This window comes from Peromyscus eremicus, unplaced genomic scaffold (assembly GCF_949786415.1).
Source record: "Peromyscus eremicus unplaced genomic scaffold, PerEre_H2_v1 PerEre#2#unplaced_72, whole genome shotgun sequence".
NCBI lineage: Eukaryota > Metazoa > Chordata > Mammalia > Rodentia > Cricetidae > Peromyscus > Peromyscus eremicus.
In genome coordinates, this window is record NW_026734313.1 from 250,117 (window position 1) to 270,883 (window position 20,767).

The window sequence follows — 20,767 nt, forward strand, 5'->3', positions numbered from 1 at the left end:
GTCTCAAAAGAAGAAATTAAAAAGTAAAAAAGGGATGTCTCTTAAATGCAAGATGCGGTGTACAGCTTTTTGTGTGAGAGACAGGATTTAAGAGGGGGCGTGGTCTGTGGGTGTGGCCTGGGCGGGAGGGTGGAATTCCAAAAGTAGGGGTTTGGAGACAAGGAAGAATAGAACAAACTAAGTGGCGTTGCAGCCACGGGAATCGAACCAGCCTCTACCGAGACGTTCGGAAATGGGCGGGGCCCAGCCTAGGGGGCGGGGCTCAGGCGTGAGACCCGCGCCCCCAGGGTGTGTCCTAACCGGATGTCTGGAGCCGTGGGTGGTGCCCGAAGAAGAAGCGGGCGCAGTGAGCGCAGGCGCACCAGCCTCCGTTCGCCCCCCGGAAGCGGCCTAGGCCGTCCCCCTCCCGTGTCGTAGAGACATTGTGCCGGCGTAATTTCCCTTCCCCGTTCCCTCGCCGCCATCCTCCACGCCGGCGCTTCTTCGGGGGGAACGGGCGCGACTTCCGCTTCCGGGCAGGAGGCGCGGGGCTGGTGGGGAGTGGGGGGGAAAAGGGGCGGCACTTCCGGTTGGGCCCTCGGGTCTCCCCGGAGCGGCGGTACCTCCTCCGCCTCCTCAGCCTCCTCCCGGCGGAGACCCCAGCGCCGGTGAGTGACTGGGTGTGCGGCCCGGGGACCCGGGTTCCTCAGGGGCGGGGGGTCTCGCCCTGGCCTGCCGCAGTCCCCAGGACGCACCCCCCTCCCCCCCAGAACGTCAGTGCTTCACTGCCGGGCCCGAGGCAGGGGGATCCCCGATCACTAGTCCCCTACAAGATCGCTCCTGATCTCTTCCCCCACGGACGCCCCCCGTCACCGTGGGATGGCTACCAACGCGTTCTCATTCGTAACGAACCTCTCAAGTGCCAGGGCCCCCCACGGATCCCTTCCCCACAGCCTCATCGGCTTCCTGCAGGAGAGCCTGCCCATGCCGTCAGCATCGCTCTGCTTACAGGGCAGCTGCTCATGAGCCCTCGGTCCCGATCTCCTGCAGGATTGCCTCCAGGGGGTGTTGCATTAGTACTTTGTGACAAGAGTTGCCCCCCACCATGTCGGACCACACACAACCCATCCCCAGCGCCTGTGCAAAAATATTTTCTATTCTCGCCTATGCCAAGAGTGCTTTTTAAAACTCCTTCCAGCAGCCCCCTCAAAAAGACCTCCTCAAATCCACCCCTCCGTGGAACTGCTCCCTCCAGAGTCCTTTCCCCCATTCGGGGAGAAACATCTGCCCGCTGAGCATCAGGTTATCATGAAACACTCCCGCCCCACTTCCCTCCCTCCCCTCATCCTGGCCTCTGCTGTCCCAGAACAATGCAAGTTAGCAGAGAATGTTTCTTTATGGAACATCAGTAGCTCTTGTCTCCCCTCCCCCGCCCCCCATCTTTAGCCAAGTCTCATGACATTGTTCCAAATTTCTTAGGAAAGACCCTGGCGCTGCTTACATCCTTTCCCATAGGTGGTGAAGGGCAGAGACTCCACTAACCCTCATTTTACAGGGGTTTGCAGCCTAGTTGAGAGGCAGACCAGAAACAGTGCTGCTCTGTGGGTTTTCTGAGAGTCTGGTGAGCTATTCCCAGAGGTGAATGCTGAAACACAAGATTTAATCGTGCCATTCAAAGATCTAGGGAATACCTGGTGCAAAATTCCAGAGGTAACAGTGGTGTGTGGAAGAGCAGCTGTGAGTTTGGAGCAGAATCGAAAGAGAAGGCTTGATCCCAAAGCCTTGGGATAAGTCGCCTGGCTTTTGTCAGCCCTGCCAAGCTCCTAAGAGTCTGTCTGCATCCACTCATCCCTTATTCACTCACAAACACTTTCAACACCTGTTTAATGAGCATCTACTTCATACAGAGAATAAAATGGGCAGAACTTCCTGTCCACATAGATTGGCTATACTAGTTGAGAAGGGGAACATTAGAAATCAAGCTACATGGGGTTGGGGGACATAGTTCAACTGGTAAAATGTTTGGTCCTGAATTCAGAATCCCAGCACTAAAAAAAAAAGGCTGGGTATAGTGGCACTATGCCTGTAATCCTGGCACTGGGGGGATGGAGACAGGAGGATTCCTGGAGCTCACTGGCTAGCTCCAGACTTAACACAAGACTCTCAAAGAAAGAAAGGGAGCAGTTGAGGAGGCCACACAACATTGGTCCCCACCTCCACACCCTCACATGCAGACATACAGCACACACAAAATAAAAATACATAAGAGGACAGAGTTGCAGGGGCTGGGATATTACTAAGACCACACACGGGCTATCACATGCCATCTTGCTCCTCAGGTAAGCCACAGAACAGAAAGGTTGGTCCTAGACTGCCGTGACCCACCATGGCGCTGCTCTGACAGCTTCCTCACCTTGCAGGTGGAGTGATTAAGAGTGTGAGCTGTGGATTTTGCTAGACTTGTGGTTTGTTTGTTTGTTTGTTTGTTTCCTCACCCTGTTTGCCTACCCTCGTCCCTTCGCTTATTCAGGAATGTTTACCAAGTGGCCAGTGAGGTGGCTCAGCAGGTAAAATCTCTTGCTCCCAAGCCTGATGACCTGAGTGCAGTCTCCGAGATCCATATGGTGGAAGGAGAGAACTGACTCCCATAAGTTGTCCTCTGACCTCTGCATGGGTACACACACAATAAATAAATGGAACAAAAGTTTGTTTAAAGTGACTAGCAAGCTAGGTACTGTCCTAGGTCCTGAGGACAGAGTTAAGAACAAAACATTTAAAGGCTTGTTTCTGGGGCTGTGGAGGCGGCTTAGTGGTTAAAGGACTTGCCATAAAAGCATGAGGATCAGAGTTCAGATTCCCAGAACCCATCTGAATGCCAGTGTGTTGGGAGGTCCACCTGCAATTTCAGTCTCTGAAGGCAGAAATAGGAGCCCCAGAGCAGCCTGGCTAATGAGACTAGCCATATCTGTGAGCTCTGAATTCGATTGAGATACCCTGCTCAGTGAATAATGTGGAAGAGAGATGGAAGATGATTCCTAGCGTCAACTCTCTACATGCACATGGCATCAGAGAGGGAGACCAGGAAAAACACGGAAAGCAGACCATACGGTGCATTCAATGCTGGTGAATGATCTAGAGGGAAATGGAGCTAGCTGGGGAGTGTAGGTGTTGGGGACAGGTGGCATTGGCCACGCAGAGCCCCACTGAGAAGACAGGAATTGGACAGAGACAGGAAGGAGATGAGGGAAGGAGAGTGTGGGGGAGTTAATTTTGCCTGCAAAAGCAACCGTCCTGAAACACAGACCCTGGCGCAGAAATGGAGCCAGCATGTTGGAGGAACAGCTGCAAGCTTGTGGGGGCCTGTGTGGGTCACTGGAAGGCCTTTGGCTTTTACTGAGTGAGACGGGGTCACTAGTTTTCAACAGGAGGGTCATGGTTTGGCCTTCATCCTCCCAGCTAAGTGGGAGAGCAATCCTTCTGAGTGTTGGGAATAGTGAATGGGACATACTGTATAAAGCACCAAGCACCGCACTCTAGAATTCAGTGAATACCAGTGGCTGGCCAAACTGAGAGATGTGACTAGGAGGTAGGAGGAAGGGAGAGGATGGGACGGGTCGTGTCTTCAGTGTACAGTGGTCTAGGGGCCTACTTCTATTTTGGAAAGTGAAATACTGAAAGGGAAGAGAGTGTGGAGTCTGGAACAACACTGTTTTCCTTCAACTCCTCTTCCCTCAGTGACCTTCTCCCCTAAGTCTCTTCCTTAGTGTTTCTTTGGGGGGTTGTTTGTTTCTGAGACAGGGTTTCTCTGTGTAACCCTGGCTGTACTGGAACTCACTCTGTAAATCAGGCTGGCCTCGAACTCAGGTCAGCCTGCGTCTGCCTCCAGAGTGCTGGGATTAAAGGCATGCACCACCACACCTGGCTACGCCTCAGTGTTTCTGACTCAGTAATTCTACCCATCCTTCTCGTTGTTTGGAGGAGGACTTAGAAGAGTCAAATACTGGATGTGACCTGTTAAAAGCTTTTCCCCCTGTGTGTGGCATGTGCACATGTACATACTTGTGTAGGGGCCAGAGGTTGACGGCGAGTGTCTTCCCTGGTTCCGCTCCACTTTCTCTATCGCAGCAAGGGCTCTCACTGGATCTGAAGCACACAAGTTGGGCTAGTGTAGCTAAGCATCTTGCCATGGGGATCCCCCATCTCTGCCTTCTTGAATGCTGGATTGCAGGGAGTTGTTTTGCCCACCTAACTTTTACTTTTACATGGGTTATGGGGGTCCGAACTCTGGTCTTGAGTCTTACATGGCAAGTGCTCTGTCCACTGGACCATCTCCTCACCCCTGTTAAAACTGGCTGTGTTGATGTGGAGCTCTGGTATGTGTCGTGGGGGGGGGGGCTCTCCCATTATAGTCTCATAAACTCTTCCTTGCCATGTGCCACCTCAGAAAAGAGGCAGTTTGGGACCGGAGAGATAGGTCCAATGAGGAGGGGTCCTTGCTGCTCTTGCCGAGAACCCAACCCCCACATGGTGGCTCAGAACACCTGTAACCCAAATCCAGGGGACCTGACACCCTTTTCTGGCTTCCACTCAGGTGTGTAGACTGTGCACAGACAGACGTGCAGGGAGCGCGCACACACACACACACACACACACACACACACACACACACAATAAATATTTCTAAAAGAGGGAACAGTTGAAGACTTCAGTCCGGCTTACTCTGCAGACACCCGCTGAAGCCTCTTTCTTGCCCCTTGTTTACTATCTGGCCAGTGTTTATCAATATATCTACCGCAATACATTTCCCTTTGAGCACTGCCTTAGCTGCCCCTCTCTAGCGTTGGTATGTTGTATTTTCATTTTCTTTTTTTATTTTTATTTTCTGAGACAGAGTGCTATATAGCCCAGGCTGGCCTTGAACATGCTGTGCAGCTGAGGCTAGTCTTGAACTCCTGGTCTCCCTACCTCTTACCTCCTAAGTGCTGAGACTACAAGCATGGACATGGCACCTGGCTGTGTTTCCATTTTCATGCATTGCAACACATTCTCTAGTTTCCCTCGCGGTCTCTTCATGGATCCCCCAGAGGAGGAGGAGAGAGCTCTAGGTGTGGCTGAAGCTCAGCATATCAACAAGTATTTGTTAAGTACCCACAGCTTGTCCATGTATGCACCGTGGTAGGTGCTAGGGCACAGTGGCAAAGGGAATGGGCTGTTTAGGCCCTCTCCCTTAGTTGAGAGGTCCGACAGTAAAAACGCATGGCACGTAGTGAAGAGAATGCAGCCGGATGATGGGCCAGGGGTGACAGTATGAGTATAGAAACCTGAGTGGGATGGGGGCCGGGGGGTGTATCATTGACTTCTGGGGAAGGATGTCCCAAGGCAGACGAAGAATCCATGGGGTTTGTTGCTCTTTGAGACAGTCTCCTGTATCTCAGGCTGGCCTCAAACTCACTATGTAGTCGAGGCTAGCCTTGAGTCCTGCTTCTGTTTCCCAAATGCTGGGAGTATAGAGGTGCACCACCATGCCTGGCAGAATCTATTGAATAGTAACCCCTACACCACCTGCTAGGTCCCAGAGAGCATCCCTAAAGAAGACTCCTGTTGCCATAATTCTACCCTGCACCTTCCTCCATGTTCAGGGTACAACTCCTGGGAAGACCTCTCCCACGGGGGTTGGGATTTTCTCCTGGCTGTCACACCAATTGCTCTACTGCAGACTTGCCCTTGAGGGGTTTACTAGATCTCTGTGCTCCAGTGTTCTCATCTGTCCAGGGGAGAGAAAAGGTGTCTCCACCTAAGGTTGTAACAAGGGCCTGATGAGCTAAGAGGTGGAAGTGCCTAGGCTAGGCCAGCCTGTGTGAGACGCCGCAGCGGCTGTCACTAAGGTCCTCCTGGAGGCAAGCAAAGCCGGGGTCTGTTTTTCCAGCACACGTCCCTGCCCCCTCCCACAGCACTCTAAATCTCCTTCCTGCATCCTTATGCTCTGTGCCCTCCTCCTTGGTGGCTGAGTCCCTCACTTAGGTTCTGCATGCACTCTTCTGGTTGCTGTGCCTTGGGTCCTTCTGGAGCTTAGATTAAATGGAGGGGGTGTAAAGGGCATGGGATGTTGAATCATGTCCAAGAACACTCAGAGCTGGATACTAAAAATACCTAATTCTGTGTAGCGGTGGGGTGGAGATACTCACCTTTCACCTGTGGGTGCCGAGAACCAACCAGGCAGACTGAATAAAGGTCCTGGGCCTTGGGTGGACGTCCTCTCCTCCCCCTTTTCCTATAGTATGGTAAGGAAGGTGAGGACTGGGCGCAGAGCCAGAACTATAGGGGCAAGGAATGCTGGGCAGAAAGCTGCCTTTCTCCCACCGGCTCTTCAAAAGCTCAGTGGGGCTGCTGTGTCAGAACACAGAAGTGAACTCTGGGAAGCTGACGTTCCAGTGAGGAGAGAGGGCAGACCAACAGCAGGAATGGGAAACACACTGTAAAGGTGGTGCAAGAAAGTGCCTGTGTGCCCGCCTGCCTGCCTGGAGGGGCTAAGAGAAACCCCAGTCGAAGGACAGGAGTCTAGGTCTGCCCAGGTGTGTGATGTCATCATCGTTGGCACACACACAGCACAGAGCTGGAATGCACACTGCTGATGGATGTTGCATTTCACTCTCAGATTCCCGTGTAGAGGTCCGGCCCATTTTAATGTGGAGAAAAGCATGGATCCTAATTCCCGTGTAGAGGTCCGGCCCATTTTAATGTGGAGAAAAGCATGGATCCTAGCAGAGATCAGATCAGAACCCAGGTCTGTGCATGTATCCCACGGCTTTGAGCTAGCTGCCTCCAGGAATGCAGGCACTCTGTTGTAACTGACTTGTCCTAGGCTAGTGGATTTTCCTTTCTACGTTGCAGTCAAAGACTATCCCCTCTCTCCCAGTGTTGAGCTCTCCCCCCGTTTTCTTGACTTCCCATTTCTGCTACTGGACTAGATGCTATCAATTAATAGAAGGCAATACCATATACTGAGTGCTTACCAGGTGCCTGGAGGAGCCTTCCACATGTTAATATTAAAATGTTGAGTCTTTACAACAGCCCTGTGCTTGACAAATCCTGCTTGCCCTCGCCTACCCTCCCCCCTTCCCTTCCTTCCTCACCACAAGGTAACCTCAAACTTGGAGCACTCTCAGCCTCCTGAGTGCTTGGGTTGCCCTTAGTCACCGTGGTTGTGGAGGCAGAGGGTCAGTCATCTGCCCATGGTCACACAGCTAGAAAGGAGGGAAGGCAGTGGTGGGGCACGCCTTTAATCCCAGCCCTCGGGGGGCAGAGGCAGACTTATCTCTGAGTTTGAGGCCAGCCTGGGCTGCAGAGTGATTTCCAGGACAGCCAGAGCTACACAGAGAAACCCTGTCTCAAGCCAAAAAGAAAAAGAAAGAAAGGGCTTAGGTTTGAAGCTGCCATTTTGGTTCCCAAAGCCAGTGTTTTAACCACTCAGCTGGGTGCTGTTCTTATCCTCATGTTATAGTGGCAAAACCTGAGAGGACTGAGACCAGAGGAAAGTATGCACGGAGTGGAGGGAGGCTCAGTCTAGAGCGGGGAGGGTTTGAACCCCCCCCCCCCCCCCACACACACACACACATACCACCACCAAGGTTCTGGGAGAAAGCAGGTGCCTACAGGTGTGTGGAGAAGACAGTCTGAGGATGGATAGGGAGGTGTGTGAAGATCCAGGAAAAGATGGAGATATGGTTGGGAGGAGGCTAGGAATGACCCTGGGTCCACACAGGTAAGAGGAAAACTGATGTATGGACAGAATGTCAGGTGAGCCAGGAGAAGGGCGCTGGTGCAGGAGCATGGATGTAGTTCCCTTTGCCTGCTCCTCACCGGCTCCCCTTGCTCAGTCCCCATCCTCTTCTTCACAGGCTCTCCCTTCTCTCCACCGGCCAGAGATGGAGGCAAACCAGGCAGGCAGCGGTGCCGGGGGTGGCGGGAGCAGCGGCATCGGGGGCGAGGACGGGGTCCACTTCCAGAGTTACCCCTTTGACTTCCTGGAATTCCTCAACCACCAGCGCTTTGAGCCCATGGAGCTGTACGGGGAGCATGCCAAAGCAGTGGCGGCCCTGCCCTGCACCCCGGGGCCCCCGCCCCAGCCCCCACCCCAGCCTCCTCCGCCCCAGTATGACTACCCACCCCAGTCCAGTTTCAAACCCAAGGCGGAGGCTCCTTCCTCATCCTCGTCATCATCTTCCTCCTCATCTTCCTCATCTTCATCTTCTTCATCCTCTTCCCAAGCCAAGAAGCTGGATCCGCCATTGCCGCCCACCTTCGGGGCGCCACCCCCTCCGCTCTTTGATGCTGCCTTCCCTGCCCCGCAATGGGGAATTGTCGACCTCTCTGGGCACCAGCACCTGTTTGGAAACCTGAAACGAGGAGGGCCCACGCCTGGGCCGGGGGTGGCATCAGGTCTGGGCACTCCCACCGGGACCCCTGGGCCACTTTCCACACCCACGCAGACCCCACCTGGGCCCACCGTGGGGGCGGCCTGCGACCCAACCAAGGACGACAAGGGTTACTTCCGAAGGCTAAAGTACCTGATGGAGCGTCGCTTCCCGTGCGGCGTGTGCCAGAAGTCCTTCAAACAGTCCTCGCATCTGGTCCAGCACATGCTGGTGCACTCCGGGGAGCGGCCATACGAATGCGGTGTCTGTGGCCGCACCTACAACCACGTCTCCAGTCTCATACGCCACCGACGCTGCCACAAGGATGTGCCGCCAACTGCTGGGGGTCCGCCACAGCCTGGGCCCCCTCTTCCTTCACTGGGCCTCCCGGTACCCACAGCCAGTGCCACAGCCACCTCTGCCCCTGCCGCAGTGTCCTCGGGCCCCTCAGCCACACCTGCAGCGCCTGCCACCTCCACGGATGGGAATGCCACCCCGGCCGCCCCACCCGGGGTGGCCATGCCTCCCCCCACCACTACTGGCGGGGAGGGCCCATTTGCCTGCCCCCTGTGCTGGAAGGTCTTCAAGAAGCCCAGCCACCTCCACCAGCACCAGATCATCCACACGGGTGAGAAGCCCTTCTCCTGCTCTGTGTGCAGCAAAAGCTTCAACCGGAGGGAGAGCCTCAAGCGGCACGTGAAAACGCACTCGGCCGACCTGCTGCGCCTGCCCTGTGGCATCTGCGGCAAGGCCTTCCGCGATGCCTCCTACCTCCTCAAGCACCAGGCGGCCCATGCAGGGGCGGGGGCCCCGCGGCCGGTGTACCCGTGCGACCTGTGCGGGAAGACCTACTCGGCCCCGCAGAGCCTGCTGCGGCACAAGGCTGCCCACGCGCCACCTGTGGCCCCCGAGCCGGCCAAGGACGGGGCGGCCTCAGTCCCGCAGCCGCCCCCCACCTTCCCCCCGGGCCCCTACCTCCTGCCCGCGGACCCAACCACCACCGACGAGAAAGCCACGGCTGCTGCAGCGGCTGTGGTGTATGGTGCGGTGCCTGTCCCACTTCTCAGCGCGCATCCGCTGCTGCTCGGTGGTGCCGGGAACGGTGGTCCTGGCGGCGCGGGCGCGGGCGTCCCAGGCAAGACGTTCTGCTGCGGCATCTGTGGGCGGGCGTTCGGACGCCGGGAGACCCTGAAGCGCCACGAGCGCATCCACACCGGGGAGAAGCCCCACCAGTGCCCAGTGTGCGGGAAGCGCTTCCGTGAATCCTTCCACTTGAGCAAGCACCACGTGGTGCACACCCGGGAGCGGCCCTACAAGTGCGAGCTGTGCGGCAAGGTCTTCGGCTACCCGCAGAGCCTCACGCGCCATCGCCAAGTGCACCGGCTCCAGCTGCCCTGCGCCCTGGCTGGAGCCACGGGCCTCGCCACGGGCCAGGGGGCCACGGGGGCCTGTGGACCCGGGGCTGCGGGCACTTCAGGTGGGCCCGCCGACGGCCTGAGCTACGCCTGCTCAGACTGTGGGGAGCATTTCCCGGATCTCTTTCATGTCATGAGCCACAAGGAAGCCCACATGTCCGAGAAGCCATATGGCTGTGACTCCTGCGGCAAGACCTTCGGCTTCATCGAGAACCTCATGTGGCACAAGCTGGTCCACCAGGCTGCCCCGGAGCGTCTTCTCCCGCCAACACCCAGTGGCCCTCAGTCCGCCGATGGCTCCAGCAGTGGCACCGATGCATCCAGCGTGCTGGACAACGGACTGGCCGGAGAGGTGGGGGCGGCTGTGGCAGCGCTGGCCGGCGTGTCTGGGGGCAGCGAGGATTCGGGTGGGACGACGGTGACCGGAGGGGGTGGCGGGACCACTTCAGGCGCCGAGCGCTTCAGCTGTGCCACGTGCGGCCAAAGCTTCAAGCATTTCCTGGGCCTGGTGACTCACAAGTATGTGCACCTGGTGCGCCGGACCCTGGGTTGCGGCCTCTGCGGCCAGAGCTTTGCGGGCGCGTACGACCTGCTCCTGCACCGCCGAAGCCACCGGCAGAAGCGGGGCTTCCGCTGCCCGGTGTGCGGGAAGCGCTTCTGGGAGGCGGCCCTGCTGATGCGCCACCAGCGCTGTCACACAGAGCAGCGGCCCTACCGGTGCGGCGTGTGCGGCAGAGGCTTCCTGCGTTCCTGGTACCTGCGGCAGCACCGAGTAGTGCACACCGGCGAGCGCGCTTTCAAGTGCGGAGTGTGCGCCAAGCGCTTTGCGCAGTCCTCCAGCCTGGCCGAGCACCGGCGTCTGCACGCCGTGGCCCGGCCTCAGCGCTGTGGCGCCTGCGGCAAGACCTTCCGCTACCGCTCCAACCTGCTGGAGCATCAGCGGCTGCACCTGGGCGAGCGCGCCTACCGTTGCGAGCACTGCGGCAAGGGCTTCTTCTACCTGAGCTCTGTATTGCGCCACCAGCGTGCCCACGAGCCCCCACGGCCCGAGCTGCGCTGCCCGGCCTGTCTCAAGGCCTTCAAGGATCCTGGCTACTTCCGGAAGCACTTGGCTGCCCATCAGGGCGGCAGGCCGTTCCGCTGCTCCTCCTGCGGTGAGGGCTTCGCCAACACCTACGGTCTGAAAAAACATCGCCTGGTGCACAAGGCTGAGGGTCTTGGGGGACCCGGAACAGGGGGAAACGCCTTGGCCGGGAAGGATCCCTGACCGGAAGGTTTCAGTGTGCCACTACAATCAGATGTTCCCTTCTGGACTCTCCCCTTCTGGGACTGCTGGTCAGACTCTCCCCACCCTCCTCACTAACTGTACCCATTCTAAAAAAATACAGATGGTCTAGCTTCCTTCCGATCCCGTGCCCTATAAACTGAAGATTAAATCGCTCCAATCCCAGGCCATTCTGGCCCTTCCTTCCTCGTCCGTCACACACTGAACTTGATCCTCCGTCCAGCCTTCTTTTGTAAACCTCATCGGCTGCCTAGCAGCATTTTGGCTCCAGTGAACTCTGTGGAGGAGACGGGTCTGAACTACTCACCGCCTCTACTTCCTTTGGGATCTGGCTGGACAGTGGACTATGAACAGAGTTGGGAGGGCACAGGTGGGAGTCTGGGTGCTCTTGGATTGGGGGGTGGGGGGAAAGACGCGGCTTGTACAGAGCAGAGAACAATAAATCGTATCAACAGGGCCGCTGGGGTCTGTCCTTGCTGTTCCTGGGGGATTCTGATGACTAGATGGACACACACCACCTCACAGTCTCTTCACCTGGGTTGAGTGAGGATTTGCCATGTCCCCGGCATTAGCCTATGAACTGGGCAAGTGGAGAGGAGTGAGACAGGTAAGTCGATCTCTCAGGAACTGACTTGAGATTTCAAGACTCCCCTCCACGATGCTCTCAACCGCTGTGACCTGAAGCCTCCTGTCTGCTAAGTCCTGACCTGGGTACTAGGGAAACATGAATTGATTGGACATGACATTCACACTCCAGTAGGCTGAGAGAGCACACCTGTGGAACTTACCACAGTCTACAGACTTTCTGGAGACAGGATCTCATGTATTCTAGGCTGGCTATGGACTTGCTGCTGAGGTAAGACTAGCCTTGATTTTTTTCTTTTTTCTTTTTTTTTGAGACGGTCTGTCTGTGTAACCCTTGGTTGAGACTCTTTGCATAGACCAGACTGGCCTTGAACTTACAGAAATCCCCCTGCCTCTACCTCCCTGGTACTGACATTAAAAGTGTACACCACTACCACTGGCTAATCTTGAACTTTCTTTTTGTATTTAGCCTTTTATTTTTATTTAAAAAAAATGTGTATGGTTATTCTGCCTGAACGTATGTTTGTGCACCGCTTGGCGCCTGGTGCCCATGGAGGCCAACAGAGACCTTTGGAGCCTCTGGCCCTAGAGTCACAGGTGGTTGTGAGCTACCATGTGGGCCCTGGGATTCAAACCCTGATCCTCTGGAAGAGCAGTTAGTCCTCTTAACTGCTGAGCCATCCCTTTGGCCCACACTTTATATTTTATTTTTATTCTCAATTTTATACATCTATGTGTATGTGTACACACACACACACACACACACACAACTTTGGTTGTACCTATAAAGCCACCACTATGCTCTCATCCCTCTCAACCTCCTGATGAACCCCTTCCTTCCAACAGGCTCCTCTACTTGCGTGTCTTTCATTCTCTTGATGACCCATTGTGTTTAGTCACGGTTGCTTGCATAAACATGGGTTGGATGGCTTATTTACCCAAGCAAGGGCAGCTTACCAATAGCTACACCATTGAAAACTATGACCCCCCCCCCTTCCCTAGGCAACCATTAACTGCCTATAGCTCCTCAGAGAAGAATAGGGCCTCATGAGACTCTTCCCTGTGACTACCAACTTCTGATCTGCCTGCTTCCACTTCCGGAGTGCTGGGAAGATGGGCATGTGCTGTTACGCCTGGGTTCTGTGGTGCTGGAGATTGAACCCAGGATATCCTGCATGCTAGGCAAGCACTTTAGCAGCTGAACTGCACCCCAGCCCCACTGCCCTCTTTTGATGGAGCATACAAACTTCATTAGTGCCCAGCCCCCCCCCCCCCATCTTGTTGAATCAGAACACTGAGCTTGAGTTATCAGTTGCTATATTTCCCCTTTTCCTGAACTGGCCACTTATCCACACTGCCGATGTGTTGGTGGTCCCTTCTGAAAGCAACAGGGAGTTTCTCTTGAGTGGCAAGACTCCATGTGAGACGGGGAAGAAGGCAGGACCTGACACACACTGCTGTGGGCATCCAGACATGAGGCCACTGTTGGCAGGTTCTACAAGAACAGATGATGAAAAGAAGTGCTTACCTGCTCATTATGGGAGGCTGATCAGAAATAAAGCTAGGAAGCCGGGCGGTGGTGGCGCACGCCTTTAATCCCAGCACTCGGGAGGCAGAGCCAAGCGGATCTCTGTGAGTTCGAGGCCAGCCTGGGCTACAGAGTGAGATCCAGGAAAGGTGCAAAGCTACACAGAGAAACCCTGTCTCGGAAAATCAAAAAAAAAAAGAAAGAAAGAAAGAAAGAAGGAAATAAGGCTAGGGACGAAGTGGGCTTAAGGCACCTGTGTATGTTTCTAGCTTCAGCTAGGGGCCAGGGAGACAGGAAGCAGTTCCTTTCTTTAGAGGAAATGGTGAGTTTTATTATTCATCATCTGAAGGTCATCTCTTGGGGATGCTGGATGAACAAGGACTGAACTAGCAACACATTTTCTCCATGAGAAAATCAAGGACTCATCTGAGTAAGTGCACAATCTCCAACATTCCTTCATGGCACAAAACTTCTTACAGCACAGCCACACAGCCAAAGCCTAGTCCCTCCCCATTCCAGATAGAAGAAAACCGAGGCAGAGCAAGGTACCCAGAGAACTGGAATACAAGACTGACAGAGGAGCATTTCAGAAAGTCTTTTAATAGGAACAGACTAGAAGTCCCCATCCCGCCCCAAACTCCAGCTCCAGAGTCCTTTTAGCCCCTTACATCAGTGTCTTCTCTTACTCTACACCAGGGTTGTCGTCAGCCAACCCTTCCTCTGAATTGCCCAGGACTAAGCAGGAAGCTATCTACCTCCCAGTGGAGGAAAATAGAGAAATCGGAAACTTCTTTGTAGACATGGGAGCCCACAGGCTCTGCGCCTACAGCTTAAAGGGGGTACCAGCTGATTGCTTGCTTGCAGTGTGTGCTCTCAATGCTTCCAGAAGAGTCTGGTAGGCTAAGGAGAGACCACTATGGGGTAGGATGGAGAGGTGAACAGAGCTTAAGAGTTAATCTCTATAGGCAGGCTCACATCCTAGAGATTCATGGATTCCCAACTGTGGTTTAGGTACTCTGGTTTTGAGGGAGAAGGCATCCCAGTATTTCTTTAGAGATGGCCTGGTGGGCATCTTCTGCCCAGGGAGGGTAGACATCCAAGGACCAGTGCAATCCAGTTGAGGTAGGCTAAATATTTCATACTAGTTCACCTTAGGGCAGCCCCTACATGGTCCAGAGGTAGTCCAGGATTGGACCAGAGGTGGTGGTGGATAAAGTCTTGCTTTGCAGCCTGGGCTGGTCTGGACCTCACAATCCTCCTGCCTCAGCATCCAGAATACTGGTCTTACAGGAATGGGCCATGCTAAGCTGTCTCTGTATTTTCACACGTAGCTGGACATCTATAGAATTGCAGGTACCTCTTTCCTGAGTCTCAAGTGTAGTGTGGGTTTCTTGGAGACCAGAACCTGCTGGCTTCTCAGCTCTCCAATCCCAGCTGCTCATTATTTCTCCTTGGCTTTTGTCTCTATTAGTCCATCCACTTCCCCTATGACATGCTTCCTACTCCCCAGCCTACTGGTCAACCTCCACATTCACCTTCACAGTCTCTCCAAGCCCTTCTTCGGTAGTGTTCTCTGTCCCACGCTTACTCCCTGATTCCTGGGCCACCAAAGTTGGTCTCAGTTGGCCTCCAGACTCTCCCACCCCAGGTCCTAGCCCGTGGAAGTGGGTGCGCTGGTGTTTGCGAAAGTTTGAGGAGTTATTGAAAGTGCGGTCGCAGAGTGTGCAACGGAAGGGGCGCTCGCCAGTGTGGATACGGGCGTGACCACTCAGCACAGAGGACTGTGTGAAGCCCTTGCCACAGATGCCGCAGTGATAGGGCCGCTCCCCCGTGTGCACACGCTCGTGGTCTCGCATGTCTGAGGAGCGGCGGAAGGGCTTGGTACAGAACCTGCAGGCGAAAGGCTTGCCTACTGCGGCCCCTGCAGCTGCCGCGGCCATCACCACCTCCGACCTCTCCTGTGCCACCCTTGGGTTTGGCTGTCCAGTTGATGCTGTAGGTGGAAGCCTCCGAGAGTTGCCCGGCTCCACCCCGTGTCGGTTCTGGTGCCGGAGCAGAGGTGCCAAGGCCTTAAACGCCCGTGGGCAGAGTGGGCAGCGGTAAGGCCGCTCTCCCGTATGCAAGCTGTAGTGGGCACGCAGGCTAGCAGGACCTGGACAGCTGTGGCCACACACGTGACAACGGCTTGAGTCCCCACCCTGCCCAACCCCCTCCACGCCTGCCAGGTGGCCATGTTCGTGAAACAGCAGCTCTGAGACCAGGTGGAAGGCCGCGGGACACAGGGCACAGTGAAAAGATCCTGGATCTGGGGGCTCAGGTACCGATGTAGTATCTGTAACTTTTACCACCTGGATCTCGATGAGGTCACTTGGGGGAGTGGCAGAGTAACCACCATCAGGCACCAGGACCTGGAGAGCAGAAGAAACGGGAGGCTGTGTGGAGGCCCTGCTGAGAGAGCATTCTTCAATATGCCTCCACTTGCTAAAACACTTGCCCGGGCTGGGGAGACGGCTCACTGGGTAGACACTTGCCAAAGCTAACGAACTGAGTAGGATCCCTGAGACCCGCAGGGTAGAAAGACAGAACTGACTCTCCCAAGTTGCCCCTCTGACCTCCACATGTCTGTGCTATGGCACACATGCACACTCTACCCTCAAATACATGAATAAAATTTTAAATAAAATATATGATCCTCTGAAGTCCACTGGATCCTTGTTTTCTAAATGATTTATTATTTACTTATTTTGAGACAAGAGTTTCACTATATAGCCTTAACTGGCCTGGTACTTGCTGTGTAGACCAGGCTGGTCTAGAACTCACAGAGATCTGCCTGCCTCTGCCTCCCAAGTGCTGAGACTAAAGGCGTGCACCATCAGGCCTGAGTTTTTCTTTTTATGTGTATGTGTGAGTGCCTGCGTTCAACACACGTGTACAATGCCTATGGAGTGCCGAAGTGAGGGCCAGATCCCCTAAAAGTGAAGTTGGTTGTGAGCCTCCATGTGGATGCTGGGAACTGAACCTCTAAAAGAGCAACTAGTGCTCTTAACTGCTAAGCCATCTCCCCAGACCCGGCCATTGGTTTCTTGACCCTGTTATCCATGATCCAGAATTCTTGCTGTATCCAGTTGGCATTTCCTTTTCCTGCCCCAAATATACCACAGACACAGATGTGCCTCTCCTCTGTGCTAGTTAAAAGCCTCATCGTTTCTTGACCTTACAACTGAAAACCACCACTCCAAGGGAATCCCTGTTCCTACTTCTGCCCCTCATTACCCACCTCTCTAGAGCACCCCGAATGGACTTTGTAAAATGTAAATGAGGTCATGCCTTTTGCCACTCCACACTGCACTTAAAACCCTGTGTCGTCCCTATAATATCCACCACGATCTGGATCCCGCTTATCTCACTGACAGCCGTGGAAATATAAGCTGTCACCCAGCTGACTTCTGCCGTCTAAATTTAGCTCGCCCCACCCCCGCTCTATCAGTTTACTTTTTATTTCCCTTATAGAAGATATTACAATGAATTATGCTTATTATCACTCCTCCTCACAAGACAGCAAGCGGCAAGAGGACGCAACCTCTGTCTGTTTTGGTCCCCTGAAACGCAGTACATGTTTGTTGAATATTCCGAGTTACTCTCCAGTCACGAGTTAGAGGTTCCGAAGTCACCTGGCACATCCATTTCTCCTCCAAAATCCTCCCTTGGGCATTCATAAGGCAGTCCTTGTATTGTCACATGCCACCCCAACATGGTGACCGGATTATAACTCCCCTTTGAGGTCACCTTCCCCACCATCCCCGAGCCCTATAATTTCCCAGACGGCCCGCTCCTCTTAAGACTCCACCCCTCTCTATGCAAATCAACTCCCTGGTCGGCTGGCAGGACCTAACCCTGCCCTCAACACAACCTGTCTCCAGGCCCCGCCTCCGCCAGGCCCCGCTCCTCATTCCCCATAGGCTCCTCCCTAAGCCCCGCCCCCGGAGTGTTACCATACCCCCGCCCAGTCCCCCTAGGCCCCGCCCCCTGTCCGGCGACCTCCTTCGCCGTGAACACCCGGCCCAGACCCCTTCGTCGCCCGCACCAGGTCCGACGGCTCCGGGGATGGCGACTCCCGGGTCGGTGAGCTCGGAATCGGGGGGTCCGGGCGCGCGGCGGCCATCTTGTAGCTAAACCCTGCCCCTGAGGCCAATGATCGCTCCGCGAGGGGCGGGGCCCCGGCGGCTGGCGGTGCTGCGCAAGCGCGCGGCAGGGCGGCGAGGGGCGGGGCCATAGTGGGTGGATGGGTGGGGCCACGGCGGGGCGCGGCAGAAAGTCTGTCAGTCCTCCAGGAGGACAGACGGAGCTCGTAGCTGGGAGGTCGGCCAGATCCTGGAGACGAATTCTGACGTCGTTCCCTTCCCTTTTAAAAAATTATTGTTTAGGCAGGTTCTCACTGTGTAGACCGAGCTGGCCTCGAACTCTCTTTGTAGACCAAGCTAGCCTCGAACTCGCAGAGATCCGCTCGCCTCTGAGCCATTATGCTCCGCCCTACGAGTCCCTTTTTTTAAAACCATAACTGGCCGAGCCCGAAGTTTGCTTATCTGAACCTCAAGGCACGGAAGAAGCTTTGTTTTATGTTACAGAAAACGTTTCTGAGGTTACTATCCATTTATGGTTCAGGAGACAGAGCGGCGCAGTTTATGAATGGAAGGTTTTGCAAAAGTCTGTGTCAAGAAAGAGACTCGGTGAGCGGCAGTGCAGGAGCTTGCAGAAGGAAGCAAATCCCTGCTAGTTACTGTGATGTTTAGAAGAAAAGAGGTCAAAAAGTTTCAGCAGCACCAAGGACAGGGCTTTTCTGAGCGCTTGACTCAGTCGGGGCCTGACTTTGTGACTTTGGATAAGTCACGACATCTTTTCTTCCCGGTCATCCTTGTTCCCTCCTACTGACAAGACCGCACACCGTGAGAGCTAGCCTCTAACTTACTATATAGTAGAGGCTGGCCTTGAACTCTCTTTTGATTTTTAAAGATTCACTTTTTTTTTAAATGGGTATGGGTGCTCTGCTTGCATGTATGTCTGTGCACCACATGTCTGCAGTGCCCACGGAGGCCAGAGAGGTTGTCATAGCCTCTGGAAGTTACAGATGGTTGTTAGCTGTGGGTGCTGGGAACCAAACTGGGGTCCTCTGCAGGAGCAACAAATACTTTAACTGCTGAGTTACCTCTCCAGCCCTCGCCTTGAACTCTTGATCTTTCTGGTACTGTGATTACAGGCATTCATCCCCATGCCCAACTCCATCCCTCTCTCTTCTGTACAGACCTGTAGAAGTGGAAACAGTCAGAAAAGTGTGGCGGCGGTGGTGGTGCACGCCTTTTCATCCCACCTCTTGGGAGGCAGAGGCAGGTCGATCTCTGTGAGTTCCAGGACAGCCAGGGCTACACAGAGAAACCCTGTCTCAAAAAACAAACAAACAAACAAAAAAACAAAAAAAAAACCAAAACCAAGACAGAGAGTTGCGGGGAGGAGCTTTGAAACACTGTTTACTTGGGTAGAGCAGGAGACCCTGAACATTTATCACCACAGCTAATATTGCTGTTCTTCTAGGGGGTATGGTGGCATTTCTTCTTGAAGGTACATGCGGCCGTGTGATTTTCTTTGGGTAATGACATATAAATAATAGTCTTTTGTCTCACTTGGCACACATGACAAGCCTCAGAGACACCCGCACTACCTTCTCTCCCTCCTGTTCTTTCTTTGGTAGGGAATGGTTGGTGGAAGTGAAATTTCCTTCGGGCTGAATTCAGAGTGACTGTAGTCAGCACAAACGCGGTGCTGAAACCTTGGACACATCACATTTCAAGGAAACACCTGCCGTATTAGCCACCGAGCTCTGTGATTGCCCCAGCAGGCCAGCTTCCTTTGGACTAGAACCTTCAGAATGCTGAGGCTCGTGGGTTGGTGAGAGGGTTAAGGTGCCCCTGTCAAGCCTGACTACTTGAGTTCCATACCTGTGACCCACGTGGTTGGAGGAGAGAACCGACGCTTGCAAGTTGTCCTCTGACCTCCACGCATCCTGTCTTGGCACATGTGCTCTGGCACAGAAAATAAAGTATACTTTCAAAACCATTTTTAAGCCGGGCGGCGGTGGTGCACGCCTTTAATCCCAGCACTCGGGAGGCAGAGCCAGGCGGATATCTGTGAGTTCGAGGCCAGCCTGGGCTACAGAGTGAGTTCCAGGAAAGGCTCCAAAGCTACACAGAGAAACCCTGTCTCAAAAAAATCAAAAAAAAAAAATCATTTTTAAAAGAACACTAAGCAGGGCTGGAGAGATGGCTCAGAGGTTAAGAGCACTGGCTGCTCTTCTAGAGGTCCTGAGTTCAGTTCCCAGCAACCACATGGTGGCTCACAATCATCTATTATAGGATCTGATGCCCTCTTCTGGTGTGCAGGTATATATGCAGAGCACTCATACATAAAATATAAATAAATAAATAAATAAGAATGCTAAGCATGAGCACTTAGACCGGATTATTCCAGGATATGTATGTAGCCTTTAAAATAAACTTTCTGCACTTGTGTGCAACACTGCTGATGTAGCAGACATGATGTGCAGGACAACAGGGGTAGCTCTGTAACGGGGCAAGGAACCACGTTCCGATCAGAGTTGAGGCCCACTGCACGGGAGGTTAGTTAACACCTGGTACTGTAAACCCGCTCGGTGTCCTAGTTAGGTGGAGGAGGCGCCAAATCACTTACAGTTAGGGGTTTAATGCAGTGGTAAAACATTCTAACCAAAAGCAAATTGCTGAGGAAAGAGTTCATTGGGCCTACGTGTTCTGATCACAGTTCATTGATCAGGTCAGTAATCAAGAAAGTGCCCCGTGGGTTTGCCTATAGGCCAGTCTGATGGGGGCATTTCCTCAGTTGAGGTTCCCTCTTCCCAGATGACTCTAGCTTGTGTCAAGTTGACCACCACCACCAAAACCCAGCAAATAACCAGCAACCTGTCAAAAGCCCCTGGCTGGTGTCTTAGTCAGGGCTTCTATTGCTGTCAGGAGACACCATGACCACAGCAACTCTTAGAAAGGAAAACATTTAACTGGGGCTGGCTTACAGTTTCAGAGGTTTAGTCCACTGTTGTCATGTCGAGAAGCATGGTGACATGTAGGCAGACATGGTGCTGGAGAAGGAGCTGAGAGTTCTACACCTCGATCCACAGGCAACAGAAGGAGACTGTTCCATACTGGGCATAGCATGAGCATGTCTGAGACCTCAAAACCACAGTGACATACTTCCTCCAAGGCCACACGCACTCCAACAAGGCCATACCTCCTAATAGTGCCCCTCCCTATGGACCAGCCATTCAAACACATTAATCTATGGGGCCATTCCTATTCAAACTACCACAAGGGGACGAAAAGAACGTAAGAACCAGGTCATGGGGGTAGGTGGTGCGGAAAGACCACTGGCTATTCTTGCACAGGACCAGGGTTTGATTCCCAGCATCTACATCAGCTCGCTCACAACTGCCTGTAATTCCAATTCCAGGGTATCTGATACTATTTTGGTCTCTATGAGT

At 54.0% G+C, this 20,767-nt stretch overlaps 2 protein-coding genes across 2 annotated transcripts; one reads left to right on the top strand and one right to left on the bottom strand.

Annotated features, from left to right (window-relative positions):
* The first annotated feature begins 555 nt into the window (after positions 1 to 555).
* Znf865 (zinc finger protein 865) lies at positions 556 to 11,750 on the top strand. Its single transcript, XM_059252556.1, has 2 exons — positions 556 to 647; positions 7,878 to 11,750. The coding sequence occupies exon 2, from the start codon at positions 7,905 to 7,907 to the stop codon at positions 11,073 to 11,075; it is 3,171 nt and encodes a 1,056-aa protein (XP_059108539.1). The 5' UTR covers positions 556 to 647; positions 7,878 to 7,904; the 3' UTR covers positions 11,076 to 11,750.
* A 1,720-nt stretch (positions 11,751 to 13,470) lies between these two features.
* Positions 13,471 to 17,412, bottom strand: Znf784 (zinc finger protein 784). Its single transcript, XM_059252543.1, has 2 exons — positions 17,291 to 17,412; positions 13,471 to 15,614 (listed from the first exon to the last, which is right to left on the bottom strand). Exons 1-2 carry the CDS (start codon positions 17,366 to 17,368, stop codon positions 14,718 to 14,720), a joined length of 975 nt encoding a protein of 324 aa, XP_059108526.1. The 5' UTR covers positions 17,369 to 17,412; the 3' UTR covers positions 13,471 to 14,717.
* Positions 17,413 to 20,767: the final 3,355 nt, after the last annotated feature.

Excerpts from the sequence above, each read along its gene's own strand:
- Znf784 (XM_059252543.1), bottom strand. The coding sequence starts at position 17,368 with ATGGCCGCCGCGCGCCCGGACCCCCCGATTCCGAGCTCACCGACCCGG. Across the intron at positions 15,615-17,290 it reads CCCCGGAGCCGTCGGACCTG|GTCCTGGTGCCTGATGGTGG; the intron begins GTGCGGGCGACG and ends TCTGCTCTCCAG.
- Znf865 (XM_059252556.1), top strand. The coding sequence starts at position 7,905 with ATGGAGGCAAACCAGGCAGGCAGCGGTGCCGGGGGTGGCGGGAGCAGC.